General features: G+C 41.2%; 1 protein-coding gene across 1 annotated transcript in view; it reads left to right on the top strand.

The window, feature by feature from the left end:
* LOC117333066 (active breakpoint cluster region-related protein-like) overlaps positions 1–13,715 on the top strand; it is a 62,055-nt gene that overhangs the window by 35,134 nt on the left and 13,206 nt on the right. The window contains 7 exon segments of the mRNA XM_033892192.1: positions 1,565–1,633; positions 2,600–2,762; positions 6,787–6,848; positions 7,872–7,914; positions 8,496–8,564; positions 8,981–9,183; positions 10,074–10,130. Of these exon segments, the coding sequence (XP_033748083.1) occupies positions 1,565–1,633; positions 2,600–2,762; positions 6,787–6,848; positions 7,872–7,914; positions 8,496–8,564; positions 8,981–9,183; positions 10,074–10,130 (666 nt within the window).

Raw genomic sequence — 13,715 nt, 5'->3', positions numbered from 1 at the left:
ACAGACTTAAGTACTGATGATCAGGGTCTACAGACTTAAGTACTGATGATCAGGGTCTACAGACTTAAATACTGATGATCAGGGTCTACAGACTTAAATACTGATGGTCAGGGTCTACAGTCTTAAGTACTGATGCTCAGGGTTTACAGACTTAAGTACTGATGATCAGGGTCTACAGACTTAAATACTGATGGTCAGGGTCTACAGACTTAAGTACTGATGATCAGGAGTTACATACTTAAGTACTGATGATCAGGGTCTACAGACTTAAGTACTGATGGTCAGGGTCTACAGACTTAGGTACTGATGATCAGGGTCTACAGACTTAAGTACTGATGATCAGGGTCTACAGACTTAAGTACTGATGATCAGGGTCTACAGACTTAAGTACTGATGATCAGGGGTTACAGACTTAAGTACTGATGATCAGAGTCTACAGACTTAAGTACTGATGACCAGGGTCTACAGACTTAAGTACTGATGATCAGGGTCTACAGACTTAAGTACTGATGATCAGGGTCTACAGACTTAAGTACTGATGACCAGGGTCTACAGACTTTAGGACTGATGATCAGGGTCTACAGACTTAAGTACTGATGATCAGGGTCTACAGACTTAAGTACTGATGATCAGGGTCTACAGACTTAAGTACTGATGATCAGGGGTTACAGACTTAAGTACTGATGGTCAGGGGTTACAGACTTAAGTACTGATGATCAGGGTCTACAGACTTAAATACTGATGATCAGGGTCTACAGACTTAAGTACTGATGATCAGGGGTTCCAGACTTAAGTACTGATGATCAGGGGTTACAGACTTAAGTACTGATGATCTGGGTCTACAGACTTAAGTACTGATGGTCAGGGTCTACAGACTTAAGTACTGATGATCAGGGTCTACAGACTTAAGTACTGATGATCAGGGTCTACAGACTTAAGTACTGATGATCAGGGTCTACAGACTTAAGTACTGATGATCAGGGTCTACAGACTTAAGTACTGATGATCAGGGTCTACAGACTTAAGTACTGATGATCAGGGTCTACAGACTTAAGTACTGATGGTCAGGGGTTACAGACTTAAGTACTGATGATCAGGGTCTACAGACTTAAATACTGATGATCAGGGTCTACAGACTTAAGTACTGATGATCAGGGTCTACAGGCTTAAGTACTGATGACCAGGGTCTACAGACTTAAGTACTGATGGTCAGGGGTTACAGACTTAAGTACTGATGGTCAGGGGTTACAGACTTAAATACTGATGGTCAGGGGTTACAGACTTAAGTACTGATGACCAGGGTCTACAGACTTAGTACTGATGATCAGGGTCTACAGACTTAAGTACTGATGATCTGGGTCTGCAGACTTAAGTACTGATGATCAGGGTCTACAGACTTAAGTACTGATGATCAGGGACTACAGACTTAAGTACTGATGATCTACAAGTAAACACATGTTTCTGAATCAACAGATATTGCCCTTAGCATGATATAGATACCCATTAATAAGCTTCAGAGATGGTACTTAGCAATATATTTAAACACTTGTTTCTTAATTAACAGCGGTGGTCTTTAGCTGGCAAAGTTCAACAGAGGTCAATAGATAAACTAAGGAAGAAGATTGAAGAGCAGGTAAGAACCATTCTGTACAGGTATCCTGTACATATGTCATCTTAATATTTCATTAAAAAATCATTGATATATTTGATATAAAATGTTTATATTGCTTTATTAGTCCCCTACCGGTGAGACAGAGGGACTATAAGTTTCCTCTCCGTCTCTCTTGTACATTTAAGGATTAACATCAATTATTTTTTCTGTTATACAGTCACAACAGAAAAAACTGGAGTGTACGGTTTATGAAGAGAGTACACTCCAATTTTTTTATGTTATGACTGTATAACAGAAAAAATAATTAATGTGAATTCTTATAATTTAATTTCGTCTTATACACACCAAGATATTTCACTTTCTTTGGCGAACTCTTTTCTGTGATAAATTATTATGCAACGTCATCAGCCAATCAAAAATGACGTTACATTTCGCAACGTCAAAAATTTTGTTATGGAGGTATAACAAAATTATTTCAGCCAATGAAAATGCGGGTTTCATAAAAAAATTAAATTATATGTACATAACGCCAAAGTTTGTTGGTGATTTAGCGACTTCATTCCTTGAGCGATTTTGATCAAACTTCACACAATCATAAAGGATAATAATATCTCGGACAAGTGCAACTTTCAGGGATTTTGGGTCAAGGTGAAGGCCACTGTTACTGCTTCAGCAATACCAAGTATACTTGATGTGTTAATTGTCACACCATGATATCAGACATGATATACAGTAGACTATCGATGAATTTCAACTTATCTGTATTTTAACGTACAAATTTCAAAAGTCAAAGATATATCGTATGGTAATCATAGGCATGGACATAAACACTTCAAATTAGACTATAGGTTGTGATGGACAGTGACAAATAACATTTCCTAGATGTACAACAAAAATGGAAGGGACACAATTATTAGTACGTATCGTAATCATTAATTTCTGGTAGAGCTTATATTGACCTTTATCTGTACTTGATTTAATCACCAGGAGGCGTCACTAGTCCTGGCTTCACCACATATGCCCATCACATTTTCATCAAAGGGAGATAAGAAGTATATCATTCTATTGTCAAATGATTTTGAGCGAGAGGAGTGGAGGGACGCTATAGATAACCAACTCAAGCATCATTCATCGCAGGGACAGACCCACAGTAAGTCAGACCCTATATACCCACAGGGACAGACCCACAGTAAGTCAGACCTTATATACCCACAGGGACAGACCCACAGTAAGTCAGACCTTATATACCCACAGGGACAGACCCACAGTAAGTCAGACCCTATATACCCACAGTAAGTCAGACCTTATATACCCACAGTAAGTCAGACCTTATATACCCACAGTAAGTCAGACCCTATATACCCACAGGGACAGACCCACAGTAAGTCAGACCCTATATACCCACAGGGACAGACCCACAGTAAGTCAGACCCTATATACCCACAGTAAGTCAGACCTTATATACCCACAGTAAGTCAGACCCTATATACCCACAGGGACAGACCCACAGTAAGTCAGACCCTATATACCCACAGGGACAGACCCACAGTAAGTCAGACCTTATATACCCACAGGGACAGACCCACAGTAAGTCAGACCTTATATACCCACAGTAAGTCAGACCCTATATACCCACAGTAAGTCAGACCCTATATACCCACAGTAAGTCAGACCCTATATACCCACAGTAAGTCAGACCCTATATACCCACAGGGACAGACCCACAGTAAGTCAGACCCTATATACCCACAGGGACAGACCCACAGTAAGTCAGACCTTATATACCCACAGGGACAGACCCACAGTAAGTCAGACCTTATATACCCACAGGGACAGACCCACAGTAAGTCAGACCCTATATACCCACAGTAAGTCAGACCCTATATACCCACAGGGACAGACCCACAGTAAGTCAGACCTTATATACCCACAGGGACAGACCCACAGTAAGTCAGACCTTATATACCCACAGTAAGTCAGACCCTATATACCCACAGGGACAGACCCACATTAAGTCAGACCCTATATACCCACAGTAAGTCAGACCCTATATACCCACAGGGACAGACCCACAGTAAGTCAGACCTTATATACCCACAGGGACAGACCCACAGTAAGTCAGACCTTATATACCCACAGGGACAGACCCACAGTAAGTCAGACCCTATATACCCACAGGGACAGACCCACAGTAAGTCAGACCCTATATACCCACAGTAAGTCAGACCTTATATACCCACAGTAAGTCAGACCTTATATACCGACAGTAATTCAGACCCTATATACCCACAGGGACAGACCCACAGTAAGTCAGACGGACAGACCCACAGTAAGTCAGACCTTATATACCCACAGGGACAGACCTACAGTAAGTCGGACCTTATATACCCACAGGGACAGACCTACAGTAAGTCAGACCTTATATACCCACAGGGACAGACCTACAGTAAGTCAGACCTTATATACCCACAGGGACAGACCCACAGTAAGTCAGACCTTATATACCCACAGGGACAGACCTACATTAAGTCAGACCTTATATACCCACAGTAAGTCAGACCCACAGTAAGTCAGACCTTATATACCCACAGGGACAGACCTACAGTAAGTCAGACCTTATATACCCACAGGGACAGACCTACAGTAAGTCAGACCTTATATACTCACAGTAACTCAGACCCTATATACCCACAGTAAGTCAGACCTTATATACCCACAGTAACTCAGACCTTATATACCCACAGGGACAGACCTACAGTAAGTCAGACCTTATATACCCACAGGGACAGACCCACAGTAATTCAGACCTTATATACCCACAGGGACAGACCCACAGTAAGTCAGACCTTATATACCCACAGTAAGTCAGACCTTATATACCCACAGTAAGTCAGACCTTATATACCCACAGTAAGTCAGACCTTATATACCCACAGTAAGTCAGACCCACAGTAAGTCAGACCTTATATACCCACAGGGACAGACCCACAGTAAGTCAGACCTATATACCCACAGTAAGTCAGACCCTATATACCCACAGTAAGTCAGACCTTATATACCCACAGTAAGTCAGACCTTATATACCCACAGTAAGTCAGACCTTATATACCCACAGTAAGTCAGACCTTATATACCCACAGTAAGTCAGACCTTATATACCCACAGTAAGTCAGACCTTATATACCCACAGGGACAGACCCACAGTAAGTCAGACCCTATATACCCACAGGGACAGACCCACAGTAAGTCAGACCTTATATACCCACAGTAAGTCAGACCTTATATACCCACAGTAAGTCAGACCTTATATACCCACAGGACAGACCTACATAAGTCAGACCTATATACCCACAGTAGACAGTACAGACCTATATACCCACAGTAAGTCAGACCCTATATACCCACAGGGACAGACCCACAGTAAGTCAGACCTTATATACCCACAGTAAGTCAGACCCTATATACCCACAGGGACAGACCCACAGTAAGTCAGACCTTATATACCCACAGTAAGTCAGACCTTATATACCCACAGTAAGTCAGACCTTATATACCCACAGGGACAGACCCACAGTAAGTCAGACCTTATATACCCACAGTAAGTCAGACCTTATATACCCACAGTAAGTCAGACCCTATATACCCACAGGGACAGACCTACAGTAAGTCAGACCTTATATACCCACAGTAAGTCAGACCTATATACCAATACTTTACCACAGACAGACCACAGTAAGTCAGACCTATATACCCCACATAAGTCGACCTAATACCCACAGTAAGTCAGACCTTATATACCCACAGGAAGTCAGACCTTATATACCCCACAGTAAGTCAGACCTTATATACCCACAGTAAGTCAGACCTTATATACCCACAGAAGTCAGACCCTAGATACCCACAGGGACAGACCCACAGTAAGTCAGACCCTATATACCCACAGGGACAGACCCACAGTAAGTCAGACCTTATATACCCACAGTAAGTCAGACCTTATATACCCACAGTAAGTCAGACCCTATATACCCACAGGGACAGACCCACAGTAAGTCAGACCTTATATACCCACAGGGACAGACCCACAGTAAGTCAGACCTTATATACCCACAGTAAGTCAGACCCTATATACCCACAGGGACAGACCCACAGTAAGTCAGACCCTATATACCCACAGGGACAGACCCACAGTAAGTCAGACCTTATATACCCACAGTAAGTCAGACCCTATATACCCACAGTAAGTCAGACCTTATATACCCACAGGGACAGACCCACAGTAAGTCAGACCTTATATACCCACAGGGACAGACCTACAGTAAGTCAGACCTTATATACCCACAGTAAGTCAGACTTTATATACCCACAGGGACAGACCCACAGTAAGTCAGACTTTATATACCCACAGTAAGTCAGACTTTATATACCCACAGTAAGTCAGACTTTATATACCCACAGGGACAGACCCACAGTAAGTCAGACTTTATATACCCACAGTAAGTCAGACCTTATATACCCACAGGGACAGACCCACAGTAAGTCAGACTTTATATACCCACAGTACGTCAGACCTTATATACCCACAGGGACAGACCCACAGTAAGTCAGACCTTATATACCCGCAGTAAGTCAGACCCTATATACCCACAGTAAGTCAGACTTTATATACCCACAGGGACAGACCCACAGTAAGTCAGACTTTATATACCCACAGTAAGTCAGACCTTATATACCCACAGGGACAGACCCACAGTAAGTCAGACTTTATATACCCACAGTACGTCAGACCTTATATACCCACAGGGACAGACCCACAGTAAGTCAGACCCTTTATACCCACAGGGACAGACCCACAGTAAGTCAGACTTTATATACCTACAGTAAGTCAGACCCTATATACCCACAGGGACAGACCCACAGTAAGTCAGACCTTATATACCCAAAGGGACCGACCCACAGTAAGTCAGCCCCATACCAGTACAATGTAGTTTAATCACAAGGAACCACTTAATGTTCCATGTCACAGTCAGGACCTGCCTAAGGCACAGATTCTGTCTATCAAAATTGTTGTTGCTTTGCAAGTCCTATACACTGTGTAAATACTTAAGAATGCTTATTTTATAATAGTTCCTCTTATTCATATTTGAGTATATTTGTATCAACTGTTTTATTTGTAGATGCCATTCAGAGACAGCTGAGTATCCATGACATCCAGACTATGATCAATGACAGTAAACAGGTGAGAAAATCAAAATACATCAAGTAAGCTTCAACAGGTTTATCCATATGCTTCAACAAACAGGTGAGAAATTTGTAGGCTTCAACAAATTTGTAGGCTTCAATTAATGAGTGAACATTTGGTATTCTCCAATGAATACATCGAGAAGGTTTCAAAAGGTGAGAAACAAATAGGCTTCAACAAATAAAGATACATCAAGTAAGCTTCAGCGAGTGAGATTTGGCAAAGGTGTCAACCAACAGATTAGAAATTCAATATAACACAGGTAGGCTTCAACAGGTGAGAAATCAAAGGCTTCAGTATTGAAAATAGGGAGAGCATCATAGGCTTCAACAAGTAGTTAAGAAATTAACTTTACTGCAGGTAGACTTTAACAAGCAAGAAAGTCATTGGCTTCAATAAACTGTGAAAAAATCATAGGCTTCAAGAAACAGGTGAGCTATTCACAGGTTTGGTTTAACAACCAGGTGAGATATTATAGTAAAGCAGGAAAACTTCAACAAACATGAAAAATCATGATGCTGCAGGTAGGCTTCAACAAAAGCGGAAGATTTAGTATGTCTTAAGTATGCTTCAACAAGTCTCAGGTAAGAGATTCAACAAACAGGTTAGATATGTATACTACCGTAAGTTGGTTGAAGGTGATAAATGACTCCCACCACAAAAACAGACGTTACCATTCAGGATTGGGTAACTTAAATGCATTTGAATTAACCTTCATAGACTCAGTAAACATATTTTAGAATATTTTCATTAAAGATATTTTATGAATCCTTCCTGATTCTCTCCCCTGAATGGATTGGTATCTCTTAGTTTACTTATACACAGGTACTTTTCGACCTGAAATATTCTGAAAATATGCTAAATTATTTCCTGCTGAACACTTTGATTTGAAAATGGTACCATTCAAGATTCTGTTCTTAAATGTTTCTGCTATGTTTATACCAAATATTGATTTTAGTGTTTTAGTAATTCATGATAATGATGGCAACCAATTGTCAAACACTATGTTTTCTGTTTCAGTTACCACAAGTGAACAAGATTGGAAATGTTTTGATGAGGAAAGGTAACTATTTAATAGATTATTTTAATGATTATAAATGTGGGAACAAGAATAGTTGAAAAGGAAGGTCAGAAGAAACATTTTAAATGGGGAAAGGTCAGAGTAGAAATGTTTTAGTGGGTAAAATATGGGATTAGAAATATTTTAATTCAGTCAGAGTAGAAATATTTTAGAGAGGAAAGATTAGAAATATTTTAATGAGGAAAGGGTCACAGTAGAAATATTTTGATGAGAATAAAATGTTACAAAACTTATTTTAATGAGGAAAGGTCACTGCAGAACAAAATTAACATTTAGTAATAGCTAATTTGATAATTGTTTTGACAGTAGATATCAGAAGTACCTACTGTATTATAATTGTAGATAGCAATACATTGTAACATATGATACAATGTAAAGCACTGTAATAAAATGGTTTGTGGTAATTACATCATGTATAGGTGTAAAGTGTAATGAGTTGTAAATGTGGTACATATCTTACTATTTTACAGTTCAGGATTCCAAATTTACCTTAACTGACACTTCTCTAGCTAATCATTTTTAGACGTACAATTAATACTCTACATTGCTCTGTACTATTCCAGATGATGAGATGCTCAATGGTAATCTGAATGTAACAATTCACACACTGGCTGGAGTGGATGAACCGTGTGGTAGGTCACTAGGTCAAAAAATTATAATAACTGATTCAAGTCACATGATGAGTGGCAGTTATGGTAAAAACATAAAGCTGATTAAAAGTCATGTGACTGGTGGCATTTACAGGTAAAACATAAAGCTGATTAAAAGTCATGTGATTGGTGGCATGTGACTGGTGGCATTTACAGGAAAAAACATTAAACTGATTTAAGTTATGTGATAGGTGGCAGTTATTGATAAAAGTGGTTTTTACGTAACATGAATATTCAAATTAGCAACTGGACATTTACCTTCTATCTAGTGAAAAAAGTTCTGGCTTGAAAATGACCAGTCCCACATGTACTGTTTGACATTCTGTACCCGCGGTAATTTAATTCCTGGGGATTTTAGATTAGACTGGTTTCAGTAACACCAGACAAATGTTTTACAGAGGTGTTCTGTCAACTGGAGCTTGACTCCTACGGACATTTCTTCATGAAGGCACGGACAACGATAAGTACGTTGACGCATGTCAGTGACCGTTCGTGGGACGAGGACTTTGAGCTTGAGCTTGATGGATCACAGACACTAAGGATTCTCTGTTATAAAAAGGATGGAACGATGGACGAGCTGATAGGACGCAGTGCGTTGGAGGTAAGACAGGTGATGGACAGATCAACTGTGTTTAGATATTGTATTAATCTGTGATAGGTTTTGTGTAGCCTCTGATTGGTCCAAATTTAGATGTAGTCAGATTTTAAGCATTTTCACTATATCCAAATTCACTGCAATTTACGGTAGTACAAATTTTTGAGCAATGACCATAATTTGAGGGATACCTGCAATGGCCTCTATTACCTATTACATTGTACATGTTTCCGTAATAGTAGAAAATTCTGTATATCATGAATGATATTTTTCAGCATAAAGTAGAACGTTTTTAATGATATAATAGTTTCTACATTAGTCGTGTAATACTTATATTAGGTAAAAACATTGACATGTAAATACTTGTGTTGTGTGGAAACTTGTGTTGTGTAAAAACCTGTGTTGTGTGGAAAATTGTATTGTGTAAAAACTTGCGTTGTGTAAAAACTTGTGTTGTGTAAAAACCTGTGTTGTGTAGAAACTTGTGTTGTGTGGAAACTTGTGTTGTGTGGAAACTTGTGTTGTGTAGAAACTTGTGTTGTGTAAAAACCTGTGTTGTGCATAACTTGTGTTGTGTAAAAACCTGTGTTGTGCAAAACTTGTGTTGTGTAAAAACCTGTGTTGTGTAGAAACTTGTGTTGTGTAAAAATCTGTTTTGTAAATACTTATGTTGTGTAAATACTTATTTTGTGTAAATACTTGTGTTGTGTAATTACATGTACTTGTGTTGTGTAAAAAATCTGTTTTGTAAATACTTATGTTGTGTAAATACTTATGTTGTGTAAATACTTGTGTTGTGTAAATACTTGTGTAAATACTTGTTTTGTGTAAATACTTACGTTGTATAAAACTGGTGTAAAGATACATACTAACCACATTATTTTGTTGACTTCCAGCTGAGTAATAGTTGGTTAAGCAGTACATTCAAAGAACAGAAAATATCCATGAGTGATGTAAGTTTTACCACATTTGAAAAAGATCTGTATTCCTTTAGAAAGGAGATCATCAGTACATACCATTCAGTCTGGTCTCACTAAAAATTAAATATAAAAGGATTTCAAATGATTTGTATGCTTCTGTCCATATCACTTCATTTACTAGAAATCAGAGACATCAGGACCCAGTTGTTGAAAGTTTAATTAGGCTTATCATTGTTAAACAATGTAAATGTAAACTTTATTTATTTTATAACGATTGCGATATCAACTTACCACTGTGCCACCCGACCACCCATTGTTTAACAGTGATTTTAAAATCCTTAATTATTTCTGGTAAAACTAACTTGACAAAATATCACAAAACAACCAGGTATATCGTTCTCATCAGTCTCTGATACCTACCTATTCTAGGGTCGTTCCCCTCCGATACCTACCTATTCTAGGGTCGTTCTCATCAGTCTCTGATACCTACCTATTCTAGGGTCGTTCTCCTCTGATACCTACCTATTCTAGGGTCGTTCCCCTCTGATACCTACCTATTCTAGGGTTGTTCTCCTCTGATACCTACCTATTCTAGGGTCGTTCCCATCAGTCTCTGATACCTACCTATTCTAGGGTCGTTCTCCTCTGATATCTACCTATTCTAGGGTCGTTCCCCTCTGATACCTACCTATTCTAGGGTCGTTCCCATCAGTCTCTGATACCTACCTATTCTAGGGTCGTTCCTCTCTGATACCTACCTATTCTAGGGTCGTTCTCCTCTGATACCTACCTATTCTAGGGTCGTTCTCCTCTGATACCTACCTATTCTAGGGTCGTTCCCCTCTGATACCTACCTATTCTAGGGTCGTTCCCATCAGTCTCTGATACCTACCTATTCTAGGGTCGTTCCTCTCTGATACCTACCTATTCTAGGGTCGTTCCTCTCTGATACCTACCTATTCTAGGGTCGTTCCCCTCTGATACCTACCTATTCTAGGGTCGTTCCCCTCTGATACCTACCTATTCTAGGGTCGTTCCCCTCTGATACCTACCTATTCTAGGGTCGTTCCCCTCCGATACCTACCTATTCTAGGGTCGTTCTCCTCTGATACCTACCTATTCTAGGGTCGTTCCTCCTCTGATACCTACCTATTCTAGGGTCGTTCCTCTCTGATACCTACCTATTCTAGGGTCGTTCCCCTCTGATACCTACCTATTCTAGGGTCGTTCCCCTCTGATACCTACCTATTCTAGGTCGTTCCCCTCTGATACCTACCTATTCTAGGGTCGTTCCCCTCCTGATACCTACCTATTCTAGGGTCGTTCTCCTCTGATACCTACCTATTCTAGGGTCGTTCCCCTCTGATACCTACCTATTCTAGGGTCGTTCCCCTCTGATACCTACCTATTCTAGGGTCGTTCCCCTCTGATACCTACCTATTCTAGGGTCGTTCCCCTCTGATACCTACCTATTCTAGGGTCGTTCTCCTCTGATACCTACCTATTCTAGGGTCGTTCCTCTCTGATACCTACCTATTCTAGGGTCGTTCCTCTCTGATACCTACCTATTCTAGGGTCATTCCCCTCTGATACCTACCTATTCTAGGGTCGTTCCCCTCTGATACCTATACTATTCTAGGTTCGTTCCCCTCTGATACCTACCTATTCTAGGGTCGTTCCCCTCCGATACCTACCTATTCTAGGGTGGTTCTCCTCTGATACCTACCTATTCTAGGGTCATTCCCCTCTGATACCTACCTATTCTAGGGTCGTTCCCCTCTGATACCTACCTATTCTAGGGTCGTTCCCCTCTGATACCTACCTATTCTAGGGTCGTTCCCCTCTGATACCTACCTATTCTAGGGTCGTTCTCCTCCGATACCTACCTATTCTAGGGTCGTTGTCCTCTGATACCTACCTATTCTAGGGTTGTTCTCCTCTGATACCTACCTATTCTAGGGTCGTTCCCCTCTGATACCTACCTATTCTAGGGTCGTTCTCCTCTGATACCTACCTATTCTAGGGTCGTTCTCCTCTGATACCTACCTATTCTAGGGTCGTTCCCCTCCGATACCTACCTATTCTAGGGTCGTTCCCCCCCGATACCTACCTATTCTAGGGTCGTTCCCCTCTGATACCTACCTATTCTAGGGTCGTTCTCCTCTGATACCTACCTATTCTAGGGTCGTTCCCCTCTCGATACCTACCTATTCTAGGGTCGTTCTCCTCTGATACCTACCTATTCTAGGGTCGTTCCCCTCTGATACCTACCTATTCTAGGGTCGTTCCCCTCTGATACCTACCTATTCTAGGGTCGTTCCCCTCCGATACCTACCTATTCTAGGGTCGTTCCCCTCTGATACCTACCTATTCTAGGGTCGTTCCCCTCCGATACCTACCTATTCTAGGGTCGTTCTCCCTCCGATACCTACCTATTCTAGGGTCGTTCCCCTCTGATACCTACCTATTCTAGGGTCGTTCCCCTCCGATACCTACCTATTCTAGGGTCGTTCTCCTCTGATACCTACCTATTCTAGGGTCGTTCCCCTCCGATACCTACCTATTCTAGGGTCGTTCTTCCTCTGATACCTACCTATTCTAGGGTTGTTCTCCTCTGATACCTACCTATTCTAGGGTCGTTCTCCTCTGATACCTACCTATTCTAGGGTCGTTCCCCTCTGATACCTACCTATTCTAGGGTCGTTCCTCTCTGATACCTACCTATTCTAGGGTCGTTCTCCTCTGATACCTACCTATTCTAGGGTCGTTCTCCTCTGATACCTACCTATTCTAGGGTCGTTCCCCTCCGATACCTACCTATTCTAGGGTGGTTCTTCCTCTGATACCTACCTATTCTAGGGTCGTTCTCCTCTGATACCTACCTATTCTAGGGTCGTTCCCCTCCGATACCTACCTATTCTAGGGTCGTTCTCCTCTGATACCTACCTATTCTAGGGTGGTTCTTCCTCTGATACCTACCTATTCTAGGGTCGTTCCCCTCTGATACCTACCTATTCTAGGGTCGTTCTCCTCTGATACCTACCTATTCTAGGGTTGTTCTCCTCTGATACCTACCTATTCTAGGGTCGTTCCCATCAGTCTCTGATACCTACCTATTCTAGGGTTGTTCTCCTCTGATACCTACCTATTCTAGGGTCGTTCCCCTCTGATACCTACCTATTCTAGGGTTGTTCTCCTCTGATACCTACCTATTCTAGGGTCATTACCCTCTGATACCTACCTATTCTAGGGTCGTTCTCCTCTGATACCTACCTATTCTAGGGTCGTTCCCCTCTGATACCTACCTATTCTAGGGTCGTTGTCCTCTGATACCTACCTATTCTAGGGTCGTTGTCCTCTGATACCTACCTATTCTAGGGTTGTTCTCCTCTGATACCTACCTATTCTAGGGTTGTTCTCCTCTGATACCTACCTATTCTAGGGTCGTTCCCATCAGTCTCTGATACCTACCTATTCTAGGGTTGTTCTCCTCTGATACCTACCTATTCTAGGGTCGTTCCCATCAGTCTCTGATACCTACCTATTCTAGGGTCATTCCCCTCTGATACCTACCTATTCTAGGGTCGTTCTCCTCTGATACCTACCTATTCTAGGGTC

Source organism: Pecten maximus, chromosome 8 (assembly GCF_902652985.1).
Source record: "Pecten maximus chromosome 8, xPecMax1.1, whole genome shotgun sequence".
Taxonomy (NCBI): Eukaryota; Metazoa; Mollusca; class Bivalvia; order Pectinida; family Pectinidae; genus Pecten; species Pecten maximus.
The sequence above is the reverse complement of the archived record's forward strand: the minus strand, read 5'-3'. Positions and strand labels throughout refer to the sequence as shown.